We start from the raw sequence: 21988 nt of genomic DNA, 5'->3' as shown, positions 1-21988 counted from the left end.
CCCAGTTCCAAAATAATATTTACCACATTTCTAAAACATATAGTTAGGTGGTATAAAAAAGCTAAAGTTATAGAGTAGATATTGGTGAATAACATATAAATGGGTAAAAAATGTACTATCCCAGTTCTTTCTGCTACAATCAGCTTGGTAACAAAAATTATTTGTTCAAGTCATTCCCGCTTCAAAAATAACTATCCTAGATAAAGAGCTTTCTACAGACGTGAATAAGAAAAGAAAAAGATACATATATATAAAGACAATCCACAAAAAAAGGAAATACAAGAACTTCAACTTCACCAGAAATTAATGACATGGAAAATAATAAAAATAGCATTTTTCTTACCTATCAAATCAGTAAGGTTTTTTTTTTTAATAAATAAGAATACTTAATGCTGCAAAGATGATATGCAATCCCACGTGCTGTTAGTGAAAAGCTTGTTGGTATGACTTTGGGGAAACTAATAGAGTAGCAAAATACTTTTCCCTAAAATGTTTTAACTTCATGCCCAGGAATCTTTACTACAGAATTTATCAGGATAAAAAACTATACACCCAAATTTCCACCACTGTATTATGATGATAGTAAACAAATGGAAACTTCTAAAACTACTATCAGTGGAGAGATATTAGAAGTGCTTACAGGTCATCCATGATGGAATATTATAAAGAAATGAAATACTGAGACATTTTAATATCAAAATATGCATATGAATCAACACAGAATGAAAAAAACCAACATACACAATATAATAGAATCCCAAATATGAGAGCAAACATACAAATGGAAATGACTAGAAAGATACAGAAAAGTGTTAAAGTGGTTACTTCTAAATACTGAGAAGACAGTTTTATTTTTATTCCTTATGTTTTTTGTATACTCATTTTCAACAATAAGCATATGTCATACTTTTTATAACTAGGGCAAATAAGCATAAAAAAGAATAAGTATAGCTCACTGAACAGAAAAAATTGAAATGTTATGCATCTGTTAAGGCTATTACTGAAACATGCTTATTACAAATACCTTTTAATAACTTACTAGTTCTTTAACTTCTTCGTTATCCTTTCCACTACTATCTTTGGGTTGAAACTTCCACAGCAATGACAAATCAGTCAACAAAAGTGGAACCTTCAAAGGATTTCTAAAAGCCACTTCCACTGTTACTGGTTCTACAAAAGAAAGGCCTAAATTAATAACTTTAATAAACCCCACCTACGCTTCGATTCTCTAAACCTATACCTAAACCTCTAAACCCTATTCTTCAATTTTCTAAACACATCTTACTTTCACAGCTCTTCATTTCTGCCTAGACTATCTTTTATCACCTTGTACATGTCCATTTATTCAGGATTTAGTTTTAAAATGACTTCCTCTAGGGGCACCTGGGTGGCTCAGCCAGTTAAGCGGCTGCCTAGGCTCGGGTCATGATCTCAGCGTCCTGGGATTGAGCTGCGCATCGGGCTCTCCGGTTAGCGGGGAATCTGCTTCTCCCTCTCACTGTCACTCTGTACTCTCTCTCAAATAAATAAATAAAATCTTAAAAAAAAAGACTTCCTCTAAAAGATTTCCCCCCTTGGGGCGCCTGGGTGGCTCAGTTGGTTAAACGACTGCCTTCAGCTCAGGTCATGATCCTGGAGTCCCTGGATCGAGTCCCGCATCGGGCTCCCTGCTCGGCGGGGAGTCTGCTTCTCCCTCTGACCCTCCTCCCTCTCATGCTCTCTGTCTCTCATTCTCTCTTTCTCAAATAAATAAATAAAATCTTAAAAAAAAAAAAAAAAAAAAGATTTCCCCCCAATTTCTTTGTACTAACAAATGTCATTCTCTCTTCTATATTCCAATAGCATACTGTATATACCAGTATTAGAGCCCACAAGGCCTGGTTTTATAGATGCAGCTCACTAAGTTATGTTTCCTAATTTATTTTTTCATGCCCGGCTTCCAGTGATTTTTGGCCCATAGAAAATGATCTTGTATCTGCTGTAAGTAAACCAAACAAAAAACCATGAATAAAAATTCAAGTACATCACCTTCTACAACTGCCAGTGGAAATCTTGAGTTATCTGAATAACTGTTCAAACAGTACTGTGTGGGGTGGAAACTGGATGGAATTACTCCTCTGTTAACCACAGCTACAACCTGTTCTTCAAGTTCTCGCCACTGCTGAGAGGATTCAGAATCATATTCTTGATCAAGACTTACGTGAGTAGCTGCTTGCTTTTCACCTAAAAAAAAAAAAAGTCACAATTAAGCACACATTTATTAGCACCTGCCCTCAAATGAAACACATTTTAAATAAAAATCCAAAGTAGCCAAATAAGTATATATACATACTCACTCTTGCCTCTAATTATCTGAGAGAAAAATATCCTCTTATAACCCTAGTCTAACTGGAACTTGACTTATAATATTGATGTTCTTTTCTCCTTAACTCTGAAAGAATATATTTTCCCTAATATTGCACAAACAATTTTATATGAAATACCTCAAACATACAGAAACACATGGAGAATAACAATATTTATATACTGAAATTTAACAAATGTCAACATTTGTCATAAGACCCAAAATATTCTTTATAAGATAAATGTTACAAATAATTACTGTCCTCTCTGTAACCCTCCCAAATCCTATTACTCTCCTTCATCTCCACTAGCACTTATTCCCAGAGCTATTCCAAAGCTGAAATATAGTGTTCTCATCCGTATTTTTTACTTTACCACATATTAGTGTATACATAAACAATGTATGCATTGTATAAATTGGTTTGTATGCTTGAAATTTATATAAATGGAATTACGTTTGATTGATCATTCTGTAACTTTTTTCACTGAACATTATGGTGTATTATTCATATTGAAACATGTAGAACAATTTCACTCATGTCCTACAGCATGAATCCATTATATAAATATGCCAAAATTTATCATCTCCTCAATCATTTTACTTTTTTTGCTATTAAAACCAATGCTGCCATAATCATTTTGATAAATCTATATATATACATTTTTTTTTTTTTTAAGATTTACTTATTTATTTGAGAAAGAGAGAGAGAGAGGAGCAAGGAAGGGCAGAGAGAGTCTCAAGACGACTCCGCGTTAAGCATGGAGCCCAATGCAGGGCCTGATCCCAGGACACTGAGACCACAACTCAAGCCGAAACCAAGAGTTGGACACTTAACCAACTGCACCACCCAGGCACCCATTGATAAATATTTTTAAATAAAATACTAAATTAAATCTCAAGGAGAAACATATTAATAAGTTCAAATATAAGAATGCTTAGAATTACAAAGTTTACTTTAACATATTTATACTCTTGGCCCAGTACTGCCATTCTAAGGCTCAATCCTAAGAAAATAGGCCTATATTTTAAAAAGTCTTACAAGAACAGCAGAATATTGGCAACTGTTCTCTGCTTCTAAGAATATTTGAAATTTCCAAAATAAAAACTTAAGAAAAGTTTTATCCACAAAAATGTCATCACAACATAATTTTATGTAAGGAAAGAAGGAAATAGTCCAACTATATAACAAGCAAATATTAAAGTACTTTATTTATATGTACTGAATAGAGTATTTTACTGACATTAAAAATGCTTAATAAGACTACGTAATAACATGAGCATTCTTTATACTATGTGAAAAAACCCATTATAATTATAGCTTTTTTGTTGTTATTTTTAGCTTGTAGAGCTGGAAGGTACACCACTGAAGTAGTGGTAGGATGGTTAAGTGATTCGGTACAGAGTTATTTATTTTCAAATATTCTTTAACAATTACAACATCATTTCTTAAATAAAGAAAAAAAAACACTTAAAAAAATAGTCACTAGGTAACAAGGCCAAATAAAATTTTACGAACCATCTGCCGGTCGTCTGTCGTGGCCAAAGAAAACCCGTGTTGCTGAACTGTTAATATACGGTAAAGGTAGCTGTGGTAAAGGACCATCTGGTGATAGCTGACTTACATTCTAGGAGAAATACAGAAGAAAAAGAACTTTTTGAGAAAATTCTACTTTCTTTATATTTGCCTCATTTTTTAACATGCAAGGTATTAAAAATATGTTAAGCAAGAATATTAAGATAAAGAATTACTAGTTTTACTTAATTTATCAGCCTTAAAATTTTAAATAACATTTATCCTGGCCAAGAGAATCTTTCTAAAGTTCCTCAGCTAATTAGGTCTCTTTGGATGTGGAAATTTCCAAATATTATTTTGCTATGCACTTTATTTTCTGTGACTCATTACAGCATCCTATCTGTCAAAATTCTAACCCATATGATCTCAAATTTATAAAGTATGAAAGGGTATTTTCTGCAGGATAGATAAAATATTCATTTATTGACAAGTCTTGAGGAAAAATTTTTAAAATTTGAAAAATAAATTTTTCCGTAAAACAATGTTTTATATTTTCTAACCTCCTGTCTCAGTGAGGTATTTTTCCTTCCTATTTTCTGGGTTAGACCATAATAATATGTCCACTTCCCACAGACACATACCTTTTCATCTTTCATAGGTAAAAGAAAGTTATGCACTTTTTCCAAAGGATGGTATGAGGACCCAGTATATTATAAAATCAGTTATGATGCAAAAAAAATAATAATAAAGAAGAAGCAGTCCAGAAAGTTTGTGGCATCTCGTCTTCTCTTTTTTTTTTTTAAGTTCCAAGAACAGGCACAGATCAAATGTTTACTGGAATATTAAAATTCCCTTTTAAAGATCTGTAGAAGGGCAATGCAACTCACATCTATGACCAAAGGGCATACTGCCACACTTTATTATGACAGATAATTACATAAATTTTAAGAAAACCATTTTATTAAACAACTACTAAAGGAGTTTTTTTTTTTTTACTAAAAATAATGACTTAAATTTTAATATCTACTACTGAAAATAAGTATTCACCTTGTAAACATAAAGATACTCTCTGAGGAAGGCCCCTTGTTGAGCAGCAGATTGTTTACTTTCATTGATTAAAATATGCCTAAAAGCAGACACAGCATTGTCCAGTTGCCTAAGGGTATACGACTGGCGCCCAATAGTAAAGTTAATGTGATCTTCTGCAAGAGACCAGCCTTTTCCCTTGTAAACTTGCATGGCTTGACAATAACAGCGTAAAGCATGCTTTTTCTGAAAGAAAATAAACAAAACGAAGTATTAAAATCCAAATTTCTCTTGGACTAGAAAAAATAAACACACACACATAATCACGAACGTGGTAATTGGTGTTTCTTCTAAAAGAGACTAGAATGATGAGAAAATGAAACTAACATTTATGAAGACCCCTTTGCAATTATTACTAAAAAACAAGAGGTCCTAAAGCAGGCAAGTGACTGCTTTGTCCAAGGGCAGGAAGTCTAAGAAGTCAAAAATAATCATGACTTTATGAAAAACCATCCGGGAGTTTTCAGAGCAGTAGCATACAGAGTCGTGAATTAGTCAGGTTGTTATTTTATAACTGGGAACTATCTTACTAATTTTCTTATGGTCATCTCTATACCACTGCACTGGGCTGAAGGCTAACTAAACCACTGTTTCGTTTGGTTAAGAGTATGGTATATTGGGAGGGGGTGGGAGGATGGGTTAGCCTGGTGATGGGTATTGAGGAGGGCACGTTCTGCATGGAGCACTGGGTGTTATGCACAATGAATCATGGAACACTACATCTAAAACTAATGATGTAATGTATGGGGATTAACATAACAATAAAAAAATTTAAAAAGAGTATGGTATATTCTTTTCTTTTGCCCACTGCTGCATCCTGCCACACCTGTGAGCATATGTTTGGCCATTAATTACCTATCACTGCTACCCTCTGAAGTCAGACAACCTCTATCTTAAACCTGGGATTTGGTACCAAGGAAGAGGCTTCACTCCACTAAACCTTCTACTTCAGAGTATACTCTTGTACCTACTCCCCTCTCGAGGGTGGATTACAAACTTTGTACCATGTATATCCAGGACTGCTTGTTTTTTAAAGAAATGTTTTCTTGGTAAATAATTAAAGCAAATCAAAATCATCTGCCACTTAATAGCATGCAGTTTAAGAACTCAGTCTCTCTTCTGTGATATTCCTACAAAGATACCCAATTTGAATCTCAACATGAGGAAACACCAAACATACACCAAACAAATTGAGGGACACTCTATAAAAATAATTGGCCTGTAATCTTCAAAAGTATCAAGGTCATAAAGTCAAAGGATCCTTCTGAACAGGATCCTTATGCTATAAAAGACATTTATGGGACAACTGTCAAAACCTGCATAAGGTCGGAGGATTAGCTAGCGGTACTGTATTGAGTTCTTGATTTGATTGTTGTATTATGGTTATACAGGAGAAAAAGTCTTGTTTCCAGGAAACGGGGAATATGTCCTAAAGTATTTGTGGGTAATGAGGCACCAGGTAGACAACCATCAAATCACTCAGGTCAAGTTTCTGAACTGTACTTGTAAGTTCTTTATAAGTTTGAGATTGTTTCAAAATAATTTTTAAGTGATGTTTCTTGAAAAAACACTCCCAATCTCCATATTGCATTTAGTAAAAAGGAACACAAACACTGAGTCTTAAAAACTAAGATACAGGGGCGCCTGGGTGGCTCAGTCGTTGAGCGTCTGCCTTCCGCTCGGGTCAGGATCGAGCCCCGCATCAGGCTCCCTGCTCTGCAGGAAGCCTGCTTCTCCCTCTCCCGCTCCCGCTCCCCCTGCTTGTGTTCCCTCTCTCGCTGCGTCTCTGTCAAATAAATAAATAAAATCTTAAAAAAAAAAAAAAAAACTAAGATACAAAGAAACAATATGTCAAAATGTTGAGTTCAAGTGCATTTTTTAGGATTTCTTGGAAAAGCATCTAAAGAGATTTAAAAGGTAACAAGGATTTAAAATCTGCCTTTTAAGGGCGCCTGGGTGGCTCAGTTGGTTGAGCGACTGCCTTCAGCTCAGGTCGTGATCCTGGAGTCCTGGGATCAAGTCCCACATCAGGCTCCCTGCTCAGCAGGGAGTCTGCTTCTCCCCGACCCTCCCCTCTCTCATGCTCTCTCTATCTCATTTTCTCTCGCTCAAATAAATAAATAAAATCTTTAAAAAAATAAAAATAAATAAAAAAAATAAAATCTGCCTTTTAAAGTAAAAATTGAAACACTGTCCCAGGGTATACTGGACACAAACACACCCTTCTCTAGCACTTTCTTAAAATTTTTTACTAATTTTAATCTTTGGTAATGCCAGTTTTTTGTTTTTTTGGTTTTTTTTAAAGATTTTATTTATTTGACAGAGAGAGACACAGCGAGAGAGGGAACACAAGCAGGGGGAGTGGGAGAGGGAGAAGCAGGCTTCCCGCAGAGCGGGGAGCCCGATGCGGGGCTCGATCCCAGGACCCTGGGATCATGACCTGAGCCGAAGGCAGACGCTTAACAACTGAGCCACCCAGGTGCCCCGCCAGTTCTTTTTTTTAAATGCCTTTTACTTGTTGATAATTCTTAATGGAAAACTAATGGTAAAAAAAAAAAGGAACTATTAAAAATGCTGGGGACAAGATAAGCGATTCAGCATGAGCTCTCAGTCAGAAAGGACTGAGAAATGGCCTTTCTATATACACATATGATCTTCTCTAGCGTCCTCTCATCCCTGCCAACAACACACATTTTAATGGAAATGTCATGAAAAGTTGGTGTGTCTCAGAAATAACTTGCCCTCAGTCACAACTATTTGTGTTCTATGTCCCACCTTCCAAGGAAGATACTATTCTTGACCAGCTACAATAGGACATATATTTGTTTTTTCAATAGAAAAGCATTTCTAGTTATACTTTCAGTTTCTACATACTGTCTGAGAAAGAGATTTTCTGGATGCAGGGTATATATAGAGTGGTCACAAAATACAAAACTGGGTACCCTGGAATCATTAACACCACGCGATAACTACAGTTAAAGATGATTAATAAGAGGGTGCCTGGGTGGCTCAGATGGTTAAGTGTCTGCCTTTGACTTGGGTCATGATCTCCAGGTCCTGGGATTGAGCCCCGTGTCCGGCTCCCAGCTCAGCAGGGAGCCTGCTTCTCCCTCTCCCTCTGCCTCTCCCCCTGCTTGTGCTCTGTCTCTCAAATGAATAAATAAAATCTTATTAAAAAGAAAAAGATGAGGGCGCCTGGGTGGCTCAGTTGGTTAAGCAACTGCCTTCGGCTCAGGTCATGATCCTGGAGTCCCAGGATTGAGTCCCACATCAGGCTCCCTGCTCAGCAGGGAGTCTGCTTCTCCCTCTGACCCTCCCCACCTCATGCTCTCTCTCCCTATCTCATTCTCTCTCTCAAATAAATAAATAAAATCTTAAAAAAAAAAAAAAAGAAAAAGATGATTAATAAGCCAGATAGTAAATGTATGTCAACCTACTACAAATGTAGCATTTTTAATTTGCATGCATTTCCTAGAAGCAACATGCCCTATAATTTCAGAAGATGAAATATGAGCAGCTATTTCCAGTTCCAGTGACATCATCATGTTCATAAATGAAACTATTCACAAATGTGGACAAAGATGTGGAAAAAGATTACTTACTTTTAATAAGAGACAATGGACCATTCCTAATGGGGTATTTAATTTTCCTCCCAAGCAAAGGGAACCACATGCTTATTACGTTTTGTTAATTTCTAAATAAAACACTTTTAAACGGCAATAAACAATGGGATAACATGTTTCAGATGCATTTGCATTTACTATGGAAGGAGGTGAAAAATGATAGTTTAAAATTATGTTCCACTTTAGAACCTGAGAAATTCTAGTTGATGGAGTGTATCAATTATTATAAAAAGATATATAATTTTATAAATATTTTTACAGTTTTGCATCTAATATAAAGTAAGTTCACCTATTTTCTAACTTGCCAGTTTCCAAAAATAGAGGGAGGAACCCAATCTTGAAATACTTGTCTTCTAAAAATCATGGCATTTTGGGGGCACTAGGGTGGCTCAGTCATTAAGCATCTGCCTTCGGCTCAGGTCATGATTCCAGGGTCCTGGGATCGAGCCCTACATCGGGCTCCCTGCTCTACGGGAAGCCTGCTTCTCCCTCTCCCACTCCCCCTGCTTGTATTCCTTCTCTCGCTATGTCCCCCTCTGTCAAATAAATTAAAAAAAAAAAACTAAAAAAAAAAAAAAACCCATGGCATTTTTACATGAAATTGAGAGTAATTTTTGAACACTTCTTTCTTTGCACCTTTGTAATAACATACAATTTAAAACACTGACATGTTTGGTTAGCACAGACTGAAAAATATAAGTATGTTCATAAAAATTTATTATTAACCAAATTTTTTTAAGGCCTCATAGTCCCCTACCATATAAAAAGCTCTTTAAGAAATAAGACCATGGTTTTATGGGTACATGCTAAGCTCCTTGTACAGTCCCAGGAATACAGAGATGATTCTTCAAACCACATTTATCTATATTTATAGTAAACCACCACTTAGTTCTGCTACCACTCTGCCTCTAGCAATTCTCCCTCCAACTAATACTAAAAGGGGCAACTGGGGCTGGAGAAATGCCATACAAATGACATACATTTATAAAATAACAGAATTATAACAAATTATAACAAAAATTAAATTATTACAAATTTTTTTTTTTTTTTTTTTTAAGAAAATGCACTCACCTGCCCGGCTTTACTAAACCGATGGCCTGCCAATATCATGTGAAACGCGTATTTTCTAACCATGGGACTCTTCATGTTTATAAAGCAATGTGCTGCCTGTTCCAAAAGAAGTGCACTTCGAAGATCAGAATCCTATTGAATGTTTAAAAGAAAATAAGGTTAGTTTCACAAAATTAAAAGTAAAAAGATAACAGTTCAACATTTACTTTCAAAAAAAAATTCACTTTCTAAAAATAATCTATAGCATATTCACTGTTTAATGTAAGAGTATCTGAGGGCAGAGATCAAGGGGCAATCCAATCTTGACGATTCTTTCTTCGAATAAGCACAAATTTTTCTCAAAACCCTTCAAAAAATTCCCTACTATGAAATATTTTCTTTTGCTTTTCATAAAGCCAAATGTCTGGTTATGATATGCAGCATGTAATAAATCTGAAGAAATACAATCCCTTTTTAAATGGCAAAAAAAAAAAAAAAAGTATATAACCTGAGAATTTAATACAGGTATACCGATTACAGATAAACCAGAAAGGAGAGCACAGAAAACAACAGACTCACACTAATCTAATTTCTTCAGGAAATTGATCTGAGATATCCAATAGCATATTTCCATTTATCCAAGAAAAAAAGGAAAGATAAAAGAGAATGTGTGTAATTATGAAATAATCTAATCTACTGCTTTATCCTCTATTAAGTTTACTGTATCTAAAAGCAATTCTCAATTTTTGCTTAATTCAAGATACCAAAATGACTGCTTTTCATTAAAAAGTTTAGAAGGTTTCCCCTTCAAAGATTATCACCAGCTATTAGCATTATTAGTAAATGGTACAACTCAAATTAGTTTCCACTTCAATGGACTCCTACATCAGTATCTACAAAAACCACATACCACATTTACATCCTCACCCATAATGATAACCTTTCAAATGAAAGAGCCATCATCACTTTACAAATAACAGAGAAAGTAGTGAAGGATGCTGATCAAGTATCAACAACATTTTCACCAAAACTTTCTCTACGTTTTCAGCTATTCTCAAGCTGAACTTACCATGCCCTTCCATGTGTTCTGCTGCCATTATTTTCCCCAGGGAGAGTTGAAAACAGAAAACATTTACTTTAAATGCAATAATGTCAACAAATTATAGTTACATCAAAAAAGTGCTCATAGATCATTGATTATTATAACTATCTCTGCAGCAATTACAAAATTAGAGTGGAAACAGATCTGAGGAAACAATCTAGAAAGCATTCAGTAAATGGTAGATATTATTACCTATTTCAACCCCCTTGTGACAAAAACTAATGATCAAATGTTTCTGTCCAAGTAAGATCCAAAAGCTAGTAAGTGGGAAAATCAGGAATGTACAATTGACACACAGTTCTTATCCAAAGGTTTACATAAGAATTACTTAGGGGAGCTAGGGAGTGCATTTTTAATTTTTAGGAAAATGCTTTCTTCTTTAAAAAATACTTTTTTTTTTCCTTAAAGAATAAATGTTTCAAAAAAAAAAGTGAACATTTTTCTTCCCCATTCCATGCCTCATCTGACTTGCCATACATAGGTAACTACAGTTACCAGGCTGGTGTTGTTATCTGTCATTTCTTCCTCTCTATATCTGTGCTTTTATGTTAAATATATACAGTTTTCTAAAAATACACATACTTTTTCATACATAAATGGTATTATACAAAATATTCTTTATCTCATTTTTGGACTTAATATAGTATCATGGACATCTTTCTAAGACATCTACATCTCTTATTTCTTTTAAAGTTACATTGTATTCTATTATATAAATATACCACAATTTATTAATACAGTCTCCAATTGACTAACACTGCTTCATACTTTTATTACTTTTGTTACTACAAAAAAGTGCTTTGATAAACATATTTATAAAACCATTTTTGAGTAATTATATATTTTTATTAGACACACTTCTGGAAGTAGAACCACTGAGTTAATGAAAGCTATGTATATAGTTCAAATTCTAATCGACAGAGCCAAACTGCTACAAAAAAAAGTAGTACCAACATATAATCTCATCAACAGAGAATTAGAGTGTAGGTTTTCCACTCTATTCAGCCAAAAATTATTTTAAAAAATTTTTACCTCTTTAATTAAAAAAAAAAAAAAAGACACTTTGCTCCTCAACATACATTTAATAGTAAGGCTGGTAATCTTTTCATATGTTTAAGGGTCTTTGTATTTTTTCTGTGAATTGCTCATTTATACTCTTTTGTGAATGGGTTTTTGTGATTATGTGGTTTGTAAGAGCCCTTTGTACACTTAATCAATATTAGGCCTTTGTCATACATTTGCAAGTAGTATTTCCCAGTTTTGACATGAAAGAGTTTATTCTTTACTAGTCAAGCATACTAACTTTTGCCTCTATGGCTTCAAGATATTGCGTCAAACTAAGAAAGGATGTTATTCCTAGATTTAAAAAAAAAATCCTTTCCTATATATTCTACTATATATGTTTCATTTTTTCATATTATAACTTAATCAAGCTATTATCATCACATAGCGAGTAAGATAGGAATCCAACCCCAAACAGCTAGATGTCACAATACCATTTAGTGAATAACCTAACATTCCCTACTAATTTTAAATGACACCTAATCATATGTTATATTTAAATTCTCATTCTACTCCGTTACTCTTTCTTATCACTGTAAACAGTTTCAATTTCTGTAGCTTTATAATACATCTTAATATCTGGAACAGGCAATTACCTCTAATTACTTCTTCCATTTCAGAATTTTATTTAGGCTTTTCAATAGTATTTCACAGTCTTTAAGTGCTATAAACTTATTCCTAGTATGTACACACAAACACATGCAGTCACATGCAGACATAAAGCATAAATACATATTTTTTTAATTGCCTGTGAGGCTTCATTAAGCTAGAAACCTGGAAGGGCAGCAATCCTGGACATTCAAATTAAGATAAGGAACATTCCCTAGATAACTTTGAGGGTGTGTAAATTATTCTAATGTACAATCCAATCGAGACCAGCACAGTAAACCCTCAGCATTGTCAAATTTAATACTCAAGGGCTGACCAATTTAGGAGAGACCAGGAGGTCCATGGCATGTATTTTTCGCTCTTGCATCCAGTATGGCAGTTGTCTGAGAAAGAACTGATCTGCTGAACTGAATGCCCTACTCCCATGACTCACTGCAACTTTGTTCTTCTGTAGTCCCTGTCTCTTAAAGTGACACCTAAAGTAGAAAATAGATTACTTTAAACCAAAAAATAGTCCTGAAAAAAAATGACAACTGCCCTCAGTGTTGATGGAAGAAAAATGAAAGAATTTCACAAGGTGATAGTTTTATCTAGAAAGCAGAGGCTTTTAATGAGTTGAAGAATAAAGTTTTATCTTAGTGGTGGTTCATACCTACAATATGACAAGTATTACATATGCTCTACAAGGAACTAAGAAAAAAAAAATCTGTGATACTATTTCAACAGGAATTCCAGCCTATGAACTTTGCCCATAACCCAAGAGATAATTTTAAAAACTGCAACATTAACTTAAAATATGAGGATAAATATGGGGGGGGGATCATCTGAGGTAGAGGATTCAATAAACGCTTCCATAAAAACACAATGGATGTGGGCACTGGTTGCACAGACTTAAATAAATCAAATCTCAAGTACGGCTTTCAGATTTTTTCCTTGTGTAACAGGTTAGTAGGAAAGGTGCTATGAGCTGATCAGTTTACCACGGGAACAGTTTCTCCCAAGGTGGAGAAACTGGTAAAAACTGTTACTACTATCGCTGATGGTAAAAACCCTGACTTACTGTGTTTAAATGCAGTAACAGACAAAGGGGCTATTAAGACCAGAATAAATGTTCAGCACAGAAACACAGACACAGTAGGGAAAAAGCATCACATCTTAAGCACCAAATTCAGACATACCGTCCTATGAGGTGGTAACTGTGGCATGTTTTATCATTACCTGGCTTTGCTCTGTCATCCTGAGAATCCATAACAAGAATAAAATCCACTTGCCCATAAATTTGCAGTCCAAAAAATAAAGCCAAAGTACAACTCTTTCCACCCAGGCCTCACAGCTGTCTTTTCCAAAACAGTGCTAGCAAAAATCTAGGAAACCTAATTCACTAATGTGAAGAGTATATAACTCTGTTGTTCTCTATCCTCAAAACAAGTGCACTTTTCACGTATTATAAACCTTTTTAATTAACAGAATGCACACAATAAATACAGTTAGTACTTAAAATTTAACATAACTTTATGCACACTATGCCTAGTAGTCTTTGCTTTCAAAGAAATATCTGAAAGGTATAGCACAAAAAAAACACTGGGAATGACAATTTCTGGGGAAAGGTACCACCACTCATCCCACCTCTCACCCCAAAACAATGACTATGATAAGTTTCTTCAAATTTGATGACAAAACAAATCATCCAGGTTTGAAAAGGTGAAAACAAACTTGGAAAAGAAGAAAGAATAATGACAGAAAATAACAAGGTTGTAATGCAGACAGAAGAATTTGGTCCAAATAATTTTTATTCAAGCTCCTAAAACCATAAAATTCCCTTTACATTCACCTAGACTGAAAAACAGCAACATATTCAAACCCAAGTTAAGATTATTTATGACAATACAAAACATCAACACACTCAAGAATCTATATTCAGTTCTACTAAATAGTTTATGTCTAGCAACTGTTCATATTGGCCAGTGTCCATGCAATATCAATTATTCGACATTGTTAATATCATCCCTTAACCTAATTAGTTATATCTTACAGAAACCTTTTTAGAATAATTAATGTTCAGTTCAACAAACATATGTAAATTATATACCAGGTGCCAAGGCTAGAGTCAGGCACAGAAGATAAATATGTAGAAGACAACACAATTCCCTACCCTCAAGAACTTAAATTTCTAATATAATATGACAAGTCAGGTCTTACAGCATTATATGAGAGGGGAGGATAGAGACACTTAGGATAACTGGGGTATTGCAGATGACTATCTGAAGGACATGACTGATACAAGGACTAGTAGACAAGGGAACAAAGAGGAAAAGGGCCATAGTCCAGAAGGACATTACGGACATGAACCAGGAAAGCAGGAAGAGGAATTTAAAGCGGGGGGAGGGAAGTAAATTATGTTTAAGAACTTTAAAAAAAGGGGTGCCTGGGCGGCTCAGTCATTAAGTGTCTGCCTTCGGCTCGGGTCATGATCCCAGTGTCCTGGGATCGAGTCCCGCATCGGGCTCCCTGCTCTGCGGGAAGCCTGCTTCTCCCTCTCCCACTCCCCCTGCTTGTGTTCCCTCTCTTGCTGTGTCTCTCTCTGTCAAATAAATAAATAAAATCTTAAAAAAAAAAAAAAGAAATTAAAAAAATGGATTACTGATAGGATAGGAGACTACAGGCACATCTCAGTTTCTGCCTTGAGTAGATGAGGAACTAGCTGGTTATAACGTAATTTTAAATCATGAGCAATAAGGTAAGCAAGTTTATGACTTTAGTATAGATATGTTGTTAAGTTGCTTTGGAAGCACCCAAGTAGGTAAGTCTAAAAGGCAGCTGGGGCGCCTGGGTGGCTCAGTTGGTTAAGCGACTGCCTTCAGCTCAGGTCATGATCCTGGAGTCCCTGGATGGAGTCCCACATCGGGTTCCCTGCTCGGCAGGGAGTCTGCTTCTCCCTCTGACCCTCCCCCCTCTCATGTGTTCTCTCTCATTCTCTCTCTCTCAAATAAATAAATAAAATCTTAAAAAAAAAAAAAAAAAGGCAGCTGGCGTTACAAATCTAAAGCTCAAAGAGAAGTCAGTCAGATTTAAGAGTGAAAATCATCACTAAGAACTGATCACCCAAAAAATGTGTACAGTAAAAAGTACAGTGATCCAAGGATTAAAACCATAGGGTGTAGTAATATTTAAAAGGCAAACAAAGGAAGTGTTTGATTTCGTTCTTTTGTTCTTGAGCATTCATCTAAAAAATCTGTCTTTAGCCATACTTATAAAAAAAAATCATTACCATTCTTTACAAGCCCGGAGTCAATGCAACTTAATAATATCTGCTGTGTGTACACACACACACACACACACACACACATACACACACACAATGGAATATTACTCAGCCATCAAAAAGAATGAAATCCTGCCATTTGCAAAAACATGGATGAAACTAGAGTGTGTTATGCTAAACGAAGTAAGTCAGTCAGAAAAAGACAAATATATGATTTCACTCATATGTGAAACTTAAGAAACAAAACATATGAACACAGGGGAAGGGAAGAAAAAATAAGATAAAAACAGAGAGGGAGGCAAACCATAAGAGACTCAACTACACAGAACAAACTGAGGGTTGCTGGAGGGGTGGTGGGTGGGGGGATAGGCTAAATGGGTGATGGGCATTAAGGAGGGCACTTGTTGGGATGAGCACTGGGTGTTGTATGTAAGTAATGAATCTCTAAATTCTACTCCTGAAACCAACACTACATTATATGTTAACTTGAATTTAAATTTTAAAAAGGAGGAGGAGGAGGAGGAAGAGGAGGTGGCAGCGCTGGTGGCTCTTCTGGAACTTTCCAACTACACACAGTCTTTGGGGCACCTGGGTGGCTCAGTCAGTTAAGGGTCTGACTTTTGATTTCAGCTCAGGTCATGATCTTAGGGTTGTGAGATCAGGCCCCATGTCAGGCTCCATGCTCAGTGAAGAGTCTGCTTGAGATTCTCTCCCTCCCTCATTCTCTCTGCCCCTCCCACATGCTCTCTTCCTAAATTAAATAAATCTTTAAAAAACACACTCTTTTACCCTTGTTTAATATTAATGTATTACCTATCAAATTTTATCTATTAGATGCTTTTATTACCAATCAGATTCAAAGTAGGAAGAGAGTAAGTCAGATGCTGTAAAAGTAGCTTTGAAACTGAGCCCTAGCATACAACCCTTCCCCTTAACTACAGACCTTTGAACTTATATGGTCAGAAACATCTGACCTTAAGCCACCTGCAGCAGATGCCTGGCATGCTGACATTAGATGTTTATTCTTTGAGATTAAGGCAAATATGCAAATACTGTTGGCCAGTTTGGAGATGGGGTAGAAAGGTAATACATGAAAAATAATAAAAATAATACCTGCTTTAAACTTTCAATAGCAACTATATAAATGGATTGCTTTCTCCTCTTCTGAAATATTCATAATATAGATAATTTTGAATGCTTAAGACAATGTTTTTACAAGTTCATACTAGTGAAACTAAGATTAAAAATTCCTCAGTAATTACTCATTTTAAGTATCAATTTTATATTAGAATGATGCACATGCATGTTGCTTTAAATATTGTTATGCATAAGAAAGTAATTCCATTTACAACTGCACCAAAAAGAATAAAATACCTAGGAATAAACTTAACCAAGGAGGTGACAGAGCTGTACTCTGAAAACTATAAAATGCTGATAAAAGAAACTGAAGATGATCCTAGCCACAGCAATCAGACAACAAAAAGAAATAAAAGGTATCCAAATCGGCAAGGAAGAAGTCAAACTCTCACTCTTTGCAGATGATATGATACTTTATGTGGAAAACCCCACAGACTCCACCCCAAAACTGCTAGAACTCATACAGGAATTCAGTAAAGTGGCAGGATATAAAATCAATGCACAGAAATCAGTGGCATTCCTATACACCAACAACAAGACAGAAGAAAGAGAAATTAAGGAGTCGATCCCATTTACAATTGCACCCAAAACCATAAGATACGTAGGAATAAATCTAACCAAAGAGGCAAAGGATCTGTACTCAGAAAACTATAAAATACTCATGAAAGAAATTGAGGAAGACACAAAGAAATGGAAAAACATTCCATGCTCATGGATTGGAAGAACAAATATTGTGAAGATGTCAATGCTACCTACAGCAATCTACACATTCAATGCAATCCCTATCAAAATATCATCCACTTTTTTCAAAGAAATGGAACAAATAATCCTAAAATTTGTATGGAACCAGAAAAGACCCCGCATAGCCAGAGGAATGTTGCAAAAGAAAAGCAAAGCTGTCGGCATCACAATTCCGGACTTCCAGCTCTATTACAAAGCTGTCATCATCAAGACAGTATGGTACTGGCACAAAAACAGACACATAGATCAATGGAACAGAATCTAGAGAGCCCAGAAATGGACCCTCAACTCTATGGTCTTCGACAAAGCAGGAAAGAATGTCCAATGGAAAAAAGACAGTCTCTTCAACAAATGTGTTGGGAAAATTGGACAGCCACATGCAGAAGAATGAAACTGGACCATTTCCTTACGCCACACACAAAAAGAGACTCCAAATGGTTGAAAGACCTCAATGTGAGACAGAGTCCATCAAAATCCTAAAGGAGAACACAGGCAGCAACCTCTTTGACCTCAGCCACAGCAACTTCTTCCTAGAAACATCACCAAAGGCAAGGGAAGCAAGGGCAAAAATGAACTATTGGGACTTCATCGATATAAAAAGCTTTTGCACAGCAAAAGAAACGGTCAACAAAACCAAAAGACAACTGACAGAATGGAAGAAGATATTTGCAAATGACTTATCAGATAAAGGGCTAGTATCCAAAATCTATAAAGAACTTATTAAACTCAACACCCAAAGAACAAATGATCCAATCAAGAAATGGGCAGAAGACATGAACAGACATTTTTCCAAAGAAGACATCCAAATGACCAACACACACATGAAAAAGTGCTCAACATCGCTCAGCATCAGGGAAATCCAAATCAAAACCTCAATGAGATACTACCTCACACCAGTCAGAATGGCTAAAATTAACAAGTCAGGAAACGACAGATGTTGGAGAGGCTGCAGAGAAAGGGGAACCCTCCTACACTGTTGGTGGGAATGCAAGCTGGTGCAGCCACTCTGGAAAACAGTATGGAGGTTCCTCAAAAAGTTGAAAATAGAGCTACCATAAGACCCAGCAATTGCACTACTGGGTATTTACCCCAAAGATATAAATGTAGTGATCTGAAGGGGTACGTGCACCCTGATGTTTATAGCAACAATGTCCACAATAGCCAAACTGTGGAAAGAGCCAAGATGTCCATCGACAGATGGACAGATGAATGGATAAAGAAGATGTGGTATATATATACACACACATACATATATATACAATGGAATATTATGCAGCCATCAAAAGGAATGGAGCTGGAGGGTATTATGCTGAGCGAAATAAGTCAATCAGAGAAAGACATGTATCATATGACCTCACCGATATGAGGAATTCTTAATCTCAGGAAACAAACTGAGGGTTGCTGGAGTGGTGGGGGGTGGGAGGCTGGGTGATAGACATTGGGTGCTATGGTGAGCGCTGTGAATTGTGTAAGACTGTTGAATCACAGACCTGTATGTCTGAAACAAATAATACATTATATGTTAAAAAAAGAAGAAAAAAGAAGATAGCAGGAGGGGAAGAATGAAGGGGGGGAAATCGGAGAGGGAGACCAACCATGAGAGACTATGGGCTCTGAGAAACAAACTCAGGGTTCTAGAGGGGAAGGGGGTGGGGGATGGGGTTAGCCTGGTGATGGGTATTAAAGAAGGTACGTTCTGCATGGAGTACTGGGTGTTATATGCAAACAATGAATCATGGAACACTACATCAAAAACTAATGATGTATGGTGATTAACATAATAATAAAAAAGATTAAAAAAAAGAAATTGAAGATGACACAAATAAATGGAAAGATATTCCATGATCATGTACTGGAAGAATTACTATTATTAAAATTACCATACTTCCAAAGCAATCTACAGATTCAATACAATCCCCACCAAAATACCAACTGCATTTTTCACAGAAATAGGACAAATAATACTAAAATTTGTATGGAACCACAAAGACCCCAAAGCAACCTTGAGAAAAAAGAACAAAGCTAGAGATATCAGAATTCCAGATTATAAGACACACTACAAAGCTCTAAAAATCAAAACAGCCTGGTGCTGGCATAAAAATGAGTCACTTTGACCAATGGAACAGAGTAGACAGTCCAAAAATAAATTCATCCTTATATGATCAATCCATCTATGACAAAGGAGGCAAGAATATACAACAGGGGAAGTCTCTTCAATAAATGGTGATGGGAAAACTGGACAACTATATGGAAAAGAATGAAACTGGATCACTTTCTTACACCATACACAAAAATAAGCTCAAGATAGATTAAAGACCTAAATGTGAGACCTGATGTCATAAAAATCCTAGAAGATAATGCAGTAATTTCTCTGACATTGACTGTAGCAACATTTTTCTAGATATGTCTCCTAAGGCAAAGGAAACAAAAGCAAAAATAAACTATTGGGACTACATCAAAATAAAAAGCTTTTGCATAGTGAAAAGAAACCATCAAAACAAAAAAGGCAACCTAATGATTGGGAGAAGATACTTGCAAATGATATACCCAATAAGGGATTAATATCCAAAATATATAAAGAACTTAACAACTCAACGCCAAAACATAAACAATCCCATTAAAAAGTGGGAAGAGGACCTGAATAGACATTTTTCCAAAGAAGACATACAGATGGCCAACAAACTCATGAAAAGACACTCAACATTACTCATCATCGGGGAAATGCAAATCAAAACCACAATGAGATATCACCTTACACCTGTCAGAATGACTAAAATAAAAACGAAAAGAAATAACAAATATTGGCGAGGATGTGGAGAGAAAGGAACCCTCATGCCCCGCTGGGAATGCAAATTGTTATGGCCACTGTGGAAAACAGTATGGAAGTTCCTCTAAAAAACTAAAAATAGAAATATCATATGATCCAATAACTCCACTAGTGGGTTTTTACCCAAAGAAAATGAAACCACTGATTCAAAGAACTATAGGGACCCTTATGTTTGTTGCAGCATTATTTACAATAGCCAAAATATGGAAGCAACCCAAGTGTCCACAGATAGACAAATGGATAAGAAAGATGTGGTTTATATATATACAATATAACATTCACAGCCGTAAAAAAGAATGAACTCTTGCCATTTGCAACAACATATAGATGGTCCTAGAGGGTATTATACTAAGTGAAACAAGTCAGACTGAGAAAGACAAAGACCATATGACTTCATTCATATGTGGAAACTTAAAAACAAATTAATTAAAAAAAAGCAGAATCAGACCTATAAATACAGAGAACAAACTGAAGGTTGCCAGAGGGAAGGGAATAAGGAAAGGGGCAAAACAAGTGAAGGGGAGTGGGAGATACAGGTTTCCAGTTATGGAATGAATAAGTCACAGGAATAAAAGGCAGCATAGGGAATATACTCAATGATGCTATAATACTGTTGTATGTGACAGAGAGTAACTACACCTGTAGTGAGCAGAACCTAAAGTATAGAGAAGTTGAATCACTATGTTGTACGTTTGAAACTAATGTAACATTGTATGTCAACTATACTCAAAGTAAAAAATTAAAAAACAAAAAAAGATCCTAAATAAATCAATATTGCTATGCATAAGTCAAAATCTAATTCATAAAAGATGTACATGTTGGTAGTTAATAATGTAGACTTAAAATATAGAAATAAAATAAATTCATAAAATATTTTTAAAATACATTTAAAATTAATTCAACAAATAAGTAGCCATATTGTAAACTCCCAAAAAGAAATTTCCCTCTACTTTCATGTTTTGCACACCCTCTCAAAAAAAAGAAACATTTTTTAAAATTTATGAAATGTTACTGAAGTAAATAAATACTACACATTTTCAGTACCTCACTAGTCAACCGTATTAGAAGAGCTGCAGCCTCTGAATATTTGCTTTGGCTTTTTAAGATTTCAGCACTAAGCAATACACATCTCTCAGCCAATACCATATTCCTAAAGAAAAAAAAAGACAAGAAAAATATAATTAGCACTACAGTAATACCTTGTTACATCACAGTAACTATGTGTTCTCACAGAGGGCTGTATCTGCTGCCAGAATCTCTAAATACATTCTAGAATAGATTGTAAAGTTTAAGAGGTGGGATCCAAAACTGGCTCCACCACTTATTAGCTGTAGCCCTAAGGCAAGTTAAACTCTTTAAGTTTCATTCTCCTCATCTGTATTTCACAGATTTGTTATGAAGATTCAATGAGTGTGTAAATTATTTTGGCATAGTGGCAAATGCCGGGCACACAAAAAAATGTTAATGATTATTAGTGCTGTGTTGTAAACGCACTGCTTTACTACTATCACTACTCCTTAAATAATATTATAAGAGACGGAATTACCTCTATATCTGTCTTCCAACCCACCCATTCTACATAGAACAGTCAGATCAATCTTTCTAAAAAATAACTTATTATGTCAAGCCTCT

General features: G+C 35.5%; 1 protein-coding gene across 4 annotated transcripts in view; it reads right to left on the bottom strand.

Moving 5' to 3' along the window:
- The window catches only part of TRAPPC8 (trafficking protein particle complex subunit 8), an 84355-nt gene that overhangs the window by 33735 nt on the left and 28632 nt on the right, over positions 1-21988 (bottom strand). For all 4 annotated transcript variants that reach the window (XR_010407272.1, XM_064577779.1, XM_064577780.1 and 1 more), the window contains 6 exons: positions 21401-21506; positions 9638-9769; positions 4905-5129; positions 3861-3969; positions 2029-2223; positions 1040-1170 (listed from right to left, as the gene is read on the bottom strand). Coding sequence is in view for 3 of the 4 variants with exons in the window: in XM_064577779.1 (XP_064433849.1) it covers positions 1040-1170; positions 2029-2223; positions 3861-3969; positions 4905-5129; positions 9638-9769; positions 21401-21506 (898 nt within the window). In the remaining variant the exon portion in view is untranslated. The remainder of the gene's footprint in view (positions 1-1039; positions 1171-2028; positions 2224-3860; positions 3970-4904; positions 5130-9637; positions 9770-21400; positions 21507-21988) is intronic.

Source organism: Mirounga angustirostris, unplaced genomic scaffold (genome assembly GCF_029215605.1).
Source record: "Mirounga angustirostris isolate CCGP_5_RB_7025 unplaced genomic scaffold, mMirAng1.0.hap1 SCAF_14, whole genome shotgun sequence".
In the NCBI taxonomy this organism is placed as follows: Eukaryota; Metazoa; Chordata; class Mammalia; order Carnivora; family Phocidae; genus Mirounga; species Mirounga angustirostris.
Note: the sequence above shows the minus strand (reverse complement) of the source record. Positions and strands in the feature narration are given on the sequence as shown.